The sequence below is a fragment of the Halichoerus grypus genome, chromosome 3 (genome assembly GCF_964656455.1).
Source record: "Halichoerus grypus chromosome 3, mHalGry1.hap1.1, whole genome shotgun sequence".
NCBI classification, from domain to species: Eukaryota; Metazoa; Chordata; class Mammalia; order Carnivora; family Phocidae; genus Halichoerus; species Halichoerus grypus.
The window spans coordinates 150,926,542-150,938,897 of NC_135714.1; the positions used below are offsets into that span (position 1 = coordinate 150,926,542).

Sequence of the window (12,356 nt, forward strand, 5' to 3'; positions counted from 1 at the left end):
ATGCATATCTACTATATAAAGACCTTCCTTACTCATTGATTCTGTCGCCCAGTACCTTTTAGTACTTATTGAGAGCCAGGTGCTATTTGTTCCAGAGGCCTTTATATTTGTTTTAAAGTAAGTGCTAAAGGATAAATTCAACTGAAGACAAATAATTCCTTAAATGTAATTTATGTAAGTTAATTTATGCATTAATAATTTGGAAACTATTAATGCAAAAAAGAGCAAAACATGTTATTCTCTATCAATAAATTTGAACATAATTTAAAAATGCACTTACTAATAAAAAACCTGAGATATATATGTTCTATATATTCATGTCCTGTGTCTCTATTATGGTAAGTAATTAATAGAGGAATAAATTATGTCTTAATTAACCATTTTGTTGATATCTCTGCTTATCCTCTGATTATACTCCCTACTCCCATGACCATGGTATCTCTCCTTAAAATAATTGTTTATCTGAACAACCAAAATCTTGGTTTTATTCTCTCCTTATTCTAACTATGTTAAGAAAGATAAGGTCAGTGAATTAACATGCTGATCTTTTTTTTAGGTGACATTCTCTAATCCAATTGTGAAAGAGAATCAAAGAGCACATCCAGGAAACTTGCTAGTGTATTTTTAGATAGGTTTCAGTGCAAAACTTCCAGGCTTGTGGCTTGAGCCACGTGCTACCGTGATTCATGAGCACAGCCACTGGATAAAGGGATGGATGAGATTACAGGGCTTAAAATTCCTAACAAAGTTTCAGAAACTCTGGGAAAGTTGGATTCTACCCTTAAGTGTTTAGGGATCAGAAACATACATGCAAACTATCTATGATCCTTTTATATCAATTTATCAACTACATACAGAATGCCTAAAAATTCTTAAAATATATGAATATACTTTAGATTCTTAAGACTTACTAAAATACAAAATTTTTTAAATAATGAAATGAAATAGGGCAAGAATAACTGAACTATTTTCATGATATCACTGTTAAATTATCCAAGTAATCTCAGGGCACCTGTGTTGGGGTTAATATAGAGCATGAAATCATTCCTAATACCTGGCTTGCTAAAAGGTAACACGGAGGCTACTGAGGGCAAGGGAAGGTTTTGGAGAAGGGCGTAGGCCTTTGGAATGCCAAGGCCTGCGTGACCATTCTGCCATAGGAATGTAGTGGGGAGTTGCCTTTCCTGAAGCTTTCTTAGCCCAAACAGCTGCCCTGTGATCTAAAGAGATATATGCATTGTCCCTTAGGCTATGTTTAGCAGAACTCATAGAACACGCAGGTTAGCATATCGTATCTTTCCCGTAAACAGATCCTCCTAGTTCCAGTAAGGCCCCTTCTCCCACTTTACATGCTTGAGAAACAGTGATAAAGATTTATGATTATCCTGAAGGACCAATAAAGGTGGGAGCGAAGAAGAGCAAAGGGTCTTTGTCTCTGAGCGTTGACCACCCCTTGCTTTCTCCTCTCTTTCACAGAAAAGTCTGGAGTAATCTTTCATCCCTCAGTACAGGGATTGCTGGCCATTCCCAGCACGCCTGGGTAGCACAGTCGGTTGAGCGTCCAAGTCTTGGTTTCAGCTCAGGTCATGCCCTCAGGGTCGTGGGATCAAGCCCCCCTCCATCAGGTTTTGCACTCAGAGTGGAGTCTGCTTAAGAGTCTCACTGCCTCTCCCTCTGCCCCTACACCCCCTCCAACCTCCCGCTCTAGCTGGCTCATGGGCATGTGTGTGTGCTCTCTCTCAAATAAATAATATGTAAATCTTAAAAAAAAATAAAAAAATAAATTATCCAAGTAATCTCATGATGAAATTGGTAATAATTACTAACCATTTGGGTACTTTGAATAGATTCTGTAAGGTTCATGCAATTCTCAAAAAAAAAAAAAATTGCCTTATAAAGAGTGTTTTCATAACTATCACTAGGAGGAAAAATAATGGTATATTGTATATACATATATATAAATAAATATATAGCACATGGGTATGTGTGGCTCTAGAGAGAAAATGAGCAAGTGACACAAGTTCTGACCTGGTAACCCTGGTACAACAAGACTGGAGCTTCTTCAAGCACGTTTATATTTTAACTGTCATTTTACTTTATTTTAATTTATTTAATTATATATTTTACTTTTCAGACTTAAAGTTTATTTCTTTCAGGTGATTCAAAATTTATTTTGATTTATTGATTCATATTCTAGTTACAAATTTAAAAAAATCTGCATTCTAGTCTCAATTCTCCTTCAAAAAAAAAAAACTAGAGACAATATAAACCATATTACAATTCATTGATAAAAAGACAAATAATCCAATATAAAAATGGGCACCAGATGACAATTTTATAGCATTCGAGCTATTTATTTTTGGTTGTCCACGATTTGCAATTAAAAGTATCCTGGCTGTGGGGCGCCTGGGTGGCTCAGTTGGTCAAGCTTCGGACTCTCGGTTTTGGCTCAGGTCATGATCTCAGGGTCATGAGATCCAGCCCCAAGTCCAGTCCCGGCTCAGCACAGAGTCTGCTTGAGATTCTCTCCCTCTCTTTCTCTGTCCCTCCCCCCCCACCCCCCTGCTTGTGTGCTCTCTTTCTCTGTGTCTCTCTCCAAAATAAATAAATAAATAAATAAAACCTTTAAGAAAGAAGTATCCTGGCTCAGATAGATGAAGCAAAAAAGGAAGGAGAATCAAATTATTAAAATCAGGTATGAAAGAGGGGACATTACTATTCAGAGAAATTAAAGGATGATAAAGAAGTATTATGAATAACTGTATACCAACAAGTGGAATGTCTTAGATGAAATGGACAAATCTATAGAATGACACATATTACTGAAATTGATTCAAGAAGAAATAGAAAATCTGAATAGACCTATAAAAAGTAAAGAGGTTAAATTAGTAATCTTAAAACTTCGCACGAGGGAAAACTGAAGACCTCTGTTAAACATCTAAAGAAGAATTAATAACAATCCTTCTTCATAAAATCTTCCAGGAACTAGACAGCAAGGAATAATTCCTAACTCATTCAATTAGCTCAGTATTACCCTGATAGTAAAACCAGACAAAGACATCGCAGGAAAAAAAGTATATAGACAATGTCTCTTGTGAATATAAATGTAAAATCCCCAGAAAAATACTAGCAAACTGAATCCAGCAACATATGGAAAGAGCTATACAACATAACAAACCAGAATTTATCATGGAATGCAAGCAAGTTTGGCTTAATGTAATACAAGTCAATGTAACACACTATATAAATAGAACAAAAACAAAAACTATATGATCATCTCAATAGAAGTAAAACTGTCAAAAATCCAATAGTCTTTCATAACAAACACACTCAACAAACTAGAAACAGAAGATAATTTCCTCAACTTGATAAAGGGCATTTATGAAAAACTTATAGATGATACCATACTTAATGGTGAAAAGCTGAATGCTTTCCTACTAAATTCTGGAACAAGGCAAAAATGTCTTCTCTTGCCACACCTATTAAACATTGTACTGAGAGGTTCCAGCCAGGATAATTAGGGCAACAATTAAGGAAAAGGTATTTAGATTGAGAAGGAAGTAGCAAAACTATCTCTATAAGGAGAAGATATTACCTTGCATAAAGAAAATCCTAGAGAATTCACTAAAAATCTAGTTGAACTGCTGGGTTCAGCAAAGTTATAGGATACACTATCAGTGTACAAAAATCAACCGTGTTTCTATACGCTAGCAATAATCAAAATAATTGAGCAAACAATTCCATTTACAATAGAACCAAATAAAATAAAATACTTATAAATAAATTTAACAAAAGAACTGTAAGGCTTCTACACTAAAAAATACAAAACACAGCTGAACAAAATTAAAAAATTGGAACAAAATGGAAAATCATTCTGTAGTCATTAATTAGAAGACTAAATATGGCTAGATCAGAATACTTCCCATATAGCTCTACAAATTCATTGCAATCTCTATCAAAATTTCAACTGGCTTTTATGCAGAAATGTACAAGCTAATCCTAAAATTATTATGGAAATTCAAGAGATCTAGAATAATCAATATAGCCTTCAGGGTAAAACGAACAAATTTGGTGGACTCACATTTCCCCATTTCAAGACTTGCTACAAAGCTATAAATAACAACAAAATAGGATAATGTCATAAGTATAGATATGCAGATCAGTGGAATGGAATTGGAAGTCCAGAAATAATCATTTATGGTCAGCTGATTTTCAACAAAGAACTAAGGCTATTCTATAGGGAAATAATGGTCTCCTCAACAGATGGTACAGGGAGAACTTGGTATTCACATGCAAAAGAATGAACTTCTACCTTATCTCATACTATTCAAAATGGATCATAGACCTACATTTAAATGCTAAATTAAAAATTCTTAGAAGGCATAAGAGTAAATCTTTATGACCTTAGGTTAGGCAACAATTCTTTTAAATACGATACCAAAATCACAAATAACAGAAGAAAAAAAATGATCAATTTGGCTTACTCAAAATTAAAAGGTTTTGTGCTTCAAATGACATCATTAAGAAAGTGAAAAGACAACATACCAACTGGGGAAAAGCATATGTAAATCAACAATAAAAAGAGAAATAACTGACTTAGAAAATGGACAAGGGAATCTAATAAACATCTTTTTCCAAAGAGGATAGGCAAATATCAATAAGCACGTGAAAAGATGCTCATCCTTATGCATTAGGGAAATGCAAAACAAAACCACAATGAGATAGTACTTCACTCACTAAAATGGCTATAATAAAGAAGATGGACAATGACAAGGGTTGGTTAGGATGTGGAGAAGCTGGAATCCTCATTCATTGCTGGAAGGATTGTAAAAAGGTGTGGTTACTTTGAAAAACAGTTTGGTGGCATAGATATACCATATGATCCAGCTTTCCACTCCTAATTCTATACCCAAGAGATATGACATATATCTACCCCAAAACTTGCATGTGAGCATTCATAAGTGGTCCAAAGTTGGAAATACCCCAAATGTCTAGCAACTGGCAAATGAATAAACAAAATGAGGTATATCCATACAATAGAGTACTATTTGGCAATAAAAGGAACAGAGTATTGAAATATGCTACCAGAGGGATGAATCTCAAAAACATTCTTCTAATTGAAAGAAGACTATCACAAAGACCACATGTGATTCCATTTATATAAAGCATTCCCAAAAGTATAAAACTATAGAGACAGAAAGTTGATTAGTGATTGCCTGGAGTTGCTGGATGGGGAGGACTGCTAATGGATATATGGTTTTTGTTTTTTTTTAATTCAGGAGATAAAATATGGTGGTGGTTGTTGCACACCTCTGTAAATATACTAAAAATCATTGAGCTGTATTCCTTAAACAAGTGAATTTTATAGCACCTAAATTAAATCTCAGTAGAGTTGTTTTAAAAAATTCTTTAGGGGCGCCTGTGTGGCTCAGTCGTTAAGCATCTGCCTTCGGCTCAGGTCATGATCCCAGGGTCCTGGGATCGAGCCCCGCATCGGGCTCCCTGCTTGGCGGGAAGCCTGTTTCTCCCTCTCCCACTCCCCCTGCTTGTGTTCCCTCTCTTGCTGCGTCTCTCTCTGTCAAATAAATAAAGTCTTAAAAAAAAAAAATCTTTAGTTACAAGATGAACAAGGTCTGAGGATCTAATATAACATGGTGGCTCTAGTTGATAACACTGTACTGTATAATTGAAATTTGCTAAGAAAGGAGAACGTAAATATTCTCTCACACACAAAAGGGTAACTAGGTGAGGCGATGGATGTGTTAACTAACTTGATGGGGGGAGCCCTTTCACAGTGTATACATACATTAAACCACCCCGTTGTACACTCATTATCCTATTATTTTACGTCAATTATACACCTGAAGGACAAAAAAGCCTTCTTGCTGATACAGATCTAAAGGAAAAGGTTCCTGTTTAGGGTAAATCTGCTCCTCCCAGGGAGCAGGTTGTAATATTCTCACATGTACAGACAAATTTGGGGTTCAAATCCACTTTTTATTTATTATTTTACAAATGTGTATTGAGCATCTATGTACTTCAGCAGAGCCCAGAAAACATAGAAATAGAAAGAATATCTATAATGGTTGGCTTTAAAAACTTTTGGTAATAAGGGAAACAAACCATACATAAGTAAGCATATAAATTAAAGATAAATATTAGACAGTGAAAGCAGTAAGTGGAAGGTGGGATGTGGGTGTTTAACATATACTTGTTATGGAGATGATTTGAGGACTGGTATTTGAGCAGTCCTGAAGAATGTGAGAGTATTCGGTTTGGGATAATTTGGGGAAAGAGTATGTATGTATAGAAATATGTATGTAAGGAAGGAGGTGGGGGGATGTGGTTGCCGGGTGATGGGTATGAAGGAGGGCACCTGTTGTGATGAGCACTGGGTGTTATATGCAACTAATGAATCGTTGAACACTACATCAAAAACTTATGATGTACTATATGGTGGCTAACTGAACATCATAAAAAAAATAAAAAATTAAATTAAATTAAGTAAAATTTAAATAGCAAAAAAAATAAAAAATAAAAAGAAGAGTATGTGCAGAGAGAAGAGCAAGTACAAAGGCCCTGAAGCAGGAATCAGTGTGGCATATGTAAGAAAACAAACCACTGTGGCCAAATTACAGAGTAAGGGGAAGAGGGATAAGAGGGTCTCGGGGAGATGGGCAAGGGATACCACCAAGTTTGTGGTACTTTGTTACAGCAGCCCTAGGAAACCAGTCCACCAACTTAAACCACTTCTAGAGGCCTCTTAGCATCTCTCTAAAAATTTTTTTTTTTAAAGATTTTATTTATTTATTTGAGAGAGAGAGAATGAGAGACAGAGAGCACGAGAGGGAAGAGGGTCAGAGGGAGAAGTAGACTCCCCGCTGAGCAGGGAGCCCGATGTGGGACTCGATCCCGGGACTCCAAGATCACGACCTGAGCCGAAGGCAGTTGCTTAACCAACTGAGCCACCCAGGCGCCCTTTTTTTTTTTTTAAAGATTTTATTTATTTGCATCTCTCTAAAATTTGCTTGTCATTGTAACCACCCCTAGAGAATGGAGCAAGGACACTGGTATTGACCTGCTTGCCCTTTATCTTTGTGTTGAGATGTTAACCTTGAACTATCCAACTACACCTCACCTCTGGGTTAAGAAAATGGCAGTGACTTTTTCACCAGATAGTGTGAATTGATTAAAGAGATAAAAGAGATTAAAGACTTGGCATAGTGAAAGGTCAGGTCACAGTCCTGGAAAATGATGAGCCAAAGAGGAATCATAGTTACTGTAAGGAAATAAGAGCAGCAGTTGATGCTAGTGGGAGGCTGTGGACTAACCACACTGAAGTGATGACTCATTTGTGGGTGGTTTAACAGAATTTGTAGGAATAGGTTAGGCAGCGAGAATAGATATTATGAGAATAGCCTGTGCTGGTTGAGAGAAGTGAACAGATCCCATGAATGTGCAAATATCACATTAAGTCTATCAGTCCTTGACAACAATATCTTATATCTAGCCTCAAAGGCAAAAAGCTACCGTGTCAGTGTGAGTAGTAGGTACTTAAATAACAAAAACTTGAAATGCATGAAATTGTAGCCAAAAAGAGGTTTAGGTAAATGAAGCCTTAAAAAAAAAAAAAAGCAACTTCTTCCATTTTGTTATCAAACACAATGTATATTGCCCAAGAAGAGCTAAAAAGTACATTTTATTGCTCACATAGAAATTAAAGGAACTTTTTTGGAAGCATCATTAGTATGTAACTATGGGCTTTTGGCAAAAAAAAAAAAAAAAAAAGATGTAATTGAATACCAAGCATTTCTTTGATCCTATACAAATCAATTATATCACAATATGCATTGAGTCCAAGTATTCATAAATTTCATATGCATTCGTTTTCTGCTCTATGACTATGAAAAACACTAAGCTATAAATAGGTAAAATAATTAACCTACCACTATAATTAAGAAACACTGAATATCATAAAACCAGAAGTCATAAGTGTAATAAAGAATGCTTGACCCCTACCTGTGTTGTAATGTTTAGTGCAGTATCGTAAATCTTTCTCTTCTTTCAGCAGAAACTGGGGCAAAGTGAGTCCTTCGGCCACTTGTACAGGTGCCTCATCTTGCCATTCAAAAATGAGATCATTCATTGTGTACCCAACTAGGCAAAACATAATAAAAATATTTATAGCATAAAAGGGCATTCAAAGAAATCAAATTTTTTAAAAAAAGCTTGTACATTTCACATAGGGTGGGATGACGAGGGTCATCTTAACTCAACAGTTTGAGTTACGCATTGCACGATTCCACCTCACCAAGGTCTACTGAAGTTTATTCACATGGAATACTCATCAAATAATGTAAGAAAATGTAGTAGGTTAATAAAAAGCATGACATGGCATATAGAAACTTCAAAGGACATGCATATACATTCTTTCTTTGGAATGGGCAGCTCCTGGATTAGTTCAACAATTCATTTTGGTTTCACTCCATTAGATAGCCCCTCACCTTCTCTCAAATTATTCAGGGCTCTTTCAACAAAAACTGAAATTGTTACTGGTTAGGAAAAGACCTGAACTACAATATCTGTGGGGGAAAGTACCAAGACTTTTATCTTTCTTGATTTCATCATTAACTATTTTAGTTAACAGCATCTGCTTCTATGTTCCAAATCCCAAAATGAACAAACCGATATTTTAAATAGAAATGTCAGCTATTCAGAGAAAATCAGAGTACAAAGAAAAATTCATGTGGAACAGTTTGTGGAGGAGGAAACTCTTGCACATACTATCAGTGAATTCAGGATAGAATTAGCTAACATATTTTGTGATAAGAAGTCAGCATCTAAGGGCGCCTGGGTGGCTCAGTCGTTAAGCATCTGCCTTCAGTTCAGGTCATGATCTCAGGGTCCTGGGATCGAGCCCCGCATCAGGCTCCCTGCTTGGCGGGAAGCCTGCTTCTCCCTCTCCCACTCCCCCTGCTTGTGTTCCTTCTCTCACTGTGTCTCTCTGTGTCAAATAAATAAAATCTTAAAAAAAAAAAAAAGTCAGCATCTTTTAGTAAATGGAAAATTCATATTTATACAGGAGAGGTATCTAAGAAAAGCAGGATTTCACCTTTTCTTTTCTTCCTCTGAATGAGAAGCTATTGAAATATACACTTAAAGCCTGCTGCCAGAGTGGGGAGTCAAAAGTGAATGGAACTTGAGGGGAAGACTATTGTTACAATGTACAACTACCATGGAGGTAGAGAGAGAGAGAAAACACACGATCTGGCTTTTGGAGTAAGTCAAGTGGGCAGATAAAGGAAGCTGAAGCTCTAGATTCATAAGCAGCAAGCAAGGGAAATTGTCCCAAACAAGTTATCCTGGAGGCAAGCTGGTATAGTGGGAAAGAGGCTGTTTAGTGTCTAGAAAGAGCTGGTGTGGAGCAGATTTGGCTGGACAGAGCAATGTGTAAGGAAGACAAGATACGTGAAATTGCATCCCAATTTATTTATTTATTTATTTTTTTTTTTAAAGATTTTATTTATTTATTTGAGAGAGAGAGAATGAGAGACAGAGAGCATGAGAGGGAGGAGGGTCAGAGGGAGAAGCAGACTCCCCGCCGAGCAGGGAGCCCGATGCGGGACTCGATCCCGGGACTCCAGGATCATGACCTGAGCCGAAGGCAGTCGCTCAACCAACTGAGCCACCCAGGCGTCCCTGCATCCCAATTTAGACAGACCAATAGAGAAACTTCATTTTGTTTTTATATTCTAAAGGTTGTTTTTTTTTTTTTTTTTTTTTAGGGTCTTCTGTAAAAAGAAATGAGCTCTCTGAGACTCCCTCAAAGACAAGCTTTAGTCTCTAATGCCGTTATAGGCAGTATATTTAGCTTCCTCGTGCTAAATAATCATCCACAGAAAGTAATTTAGGCATGGGAAACTCCTAATCAAACTATGCTACTTCTTTTTGGTCCCTAAAATAGTTGTTTGAAAGCAAAGAAGATACTGAGTTGGCATATATAGGGGGTCATTCTTTTGTTCTGAGTAATTTACTTGGATGGTCAACAAAAGTAACTAAATGGTAATTTTGTCTCAGTAAACTTTCAAACGTAACTTAAAAAAAGCAATACTCTTTTACACAATTCAAAGTGTTTTAGCAGTGCTTTCGGTTGGCAGATCTTTATACAAGTCTGAGGATGTGAAGGAGAACAGATTGGCTAATGAGATCAAGGTGGTGAGTTGAACTGCCTTGTACAGTAATCAATTTCACAACAAGAAATAGTTTATTCAGGAAACAAAGACATTAACCCTAATTTCAGCCAACAATCTCATACGGTAACTGCAGGGAAACATGTAAACAAATGACTCAATGCAACCAAACATTTGTTTCTTAAGGATTTATTCGGTACCAACTGTATGTAAATCATCCTGCTAGGCGCAGGGCCCAAGAGCTGGTATTACGGGGTAGAAAATTAGTAGCATAGGAGGGGTCCGAAGTGCTATGTGCATTCCGAAGAAGGATGTATGATATCTAGTTAGGCCTCATTTGAACTGGACCTTGAAGCAAGACAGTGGCTTCATATAAAGAATGTGAGAAAAGATAAGGTACTCAGGCAAAGAGAACAGTATAAGTAGTTGAAAGAAACTGCAAACTCCCCGGGTTTATAATAGGATTAGAAATAGCTTCATTTGTCTAGAGCCAGAGTGCATGAAGGAACATAGGGAATGAAAAGATAAATTAAGGTAAGATTGTGTGAATTTTAAATTCCAGGTTGAAAACTTTGATTTTTCAAAATTCCCTGTGGGCAATGATGAACAATTGGAATCTTCTGAGCAGGGGAGTGACATGACAAAGATTCTGCTTCAGAGACAGTAGCAAGATCCACTCATGAGATTTGCAAGGTGCAAACTACTTTCATAATCATAATAAGACATTTGCCTTTTTCATCCTGTTGACGTTAGCCCAGACGGTGAAAAAACAATAGGAGGGTAAAACTTCAAGTGCTTTAGCATAATTACAGACAGTGGCCACAAACTGTGTGGGTGGTTATTGTATTCTTTACTGACATATCCTGTAGGGCAGGAATAACAATGCCAATTTTAAATAATGTCCACGATCCTTGATGAAGTAGTAACGATTATAATTTTATTAAATTTTAACCCTTATATAAATGTCCTTTTAATATTCTCTGTGTTAAAAGGCACATATAGAGTGGCTTCTGCGGCATACTGTATTATGTTGATTCTTTTAAGGAAGAGAACGGGGGTGATTGACTTGCAAGTTAAATCAAGTTGGTTTTTTTTTTTTTGTGAAACACTGTTTTTCTTGAAAAAAAAAAGACTGGTAAACTATGGTTATTACATATGGCAGACCATTTTCTCAAAAATAAAGGAAATGAGGCTAGCATATTGAGGAAAACAACTGAGAGTATTTGTCATCAATGATAGATTTTGAACTTTTAAGTCAAAATTAGAATTTTGAGAAAAATCGTTTGCTCAATATGTAATGATTTTTTGATGAGCTTAATGGTGATATTAACAAAAGTGACCTTTCAATATTGTACAATGACATGCATCAGTGTTTGGAAGATCTAAATAACTCTTTAAAGTAACATTTCCCAAATGACCAAAGCATGATGTTAGAAATTATGCATAGGCAAAATATCCATTCAAAGTGCAAGATAGACAAATGGATTTTAATTTACAAAAGTATGAATAATGTGTTGATGGGTTTCCAATTTCACATTGCAACTAACCTTTCAGAGAGTACAGGTTTTTTTGCATATTGCAGAATTTTTTTAAAGGCTGAGTAGTATTCCATTGTATGTTTATACCACGTTTTCTTTATCCATTCATCTGTCAGTGGATATTTAGATTGTTTCTACATTTTGGTTATTGTGACTAGTACTGCAATAAACATAGTAGTGCTAACACTTTTTTGAGATCCTGATTTTAATTCTTTTGGAAAAATACCTAGAAGTAGGATTACTGGATCATTCGCTTTTTAATTTTTGCTACAACATGGATAAACCTTGAGGACATTATGCTAAGTGAAGTAAGCTAGTCACAGAATATCAAATACTGCATGATTTCAATTATTTAAGGTATATAAAATAGTCAAATCAGTAGAATCAAAGAATAGAATAACAGTTGTCAGGAGCTGGAGAGAAGGGAAAATGAGGATTACTAATCACAGACAAAGTTTTAGCCAAACAAGATGAGTAAGTTCTGGAGATCTGCGGTACAACATTGTACCTACAATCAACAATAATGAGTTGTATACTTAAAAATTTAAAAGGGTAGGGGCTCCTGGGTGGCTCAATCAGTTAAGCGTCCAACTCTTGGTTTCTGTTCAGGTCATGATCTCCGGGTGGT

The 12,356-nt window shown here is 36.1% G+C and overlaps 1 protein-coding gene and 1 long non-coding RNA gene across 3 annotated transcripts in view; one reads left to right on the plus strand and one right to left on the minus strand.

Annotated features, from left to right (window-relative positions):
* GLRA3 (glycine receptor alpha 3) overlaps positions 1-12,356 on the minus strand; it is a 195,670-nt gene that overhangs the window by 43,091 nt on the left and 140,223 nt on the right. For both annotated transcript variants that reach the window (XM_036092328.2, XM_036092327.2), the window contains exon 6: positions 8,020-8,157. In XM_036092328.2, coding sequence (XP_035948221.1) covers positions 8,020-8,157 — 138 coding nt within the window. The remainder of the gene's footprint in view (positions 1-8,019; positions 8,158-12,356) is intronic.
* The window catches only part of LOC144381396 (uncharacterized), a 69,633-nt gene that overhangs the window by 32,198 nt on the left and 25,079 nt on the right, over positions 1-12,356 (plus strand). The window lies entirely within an intron of this gene.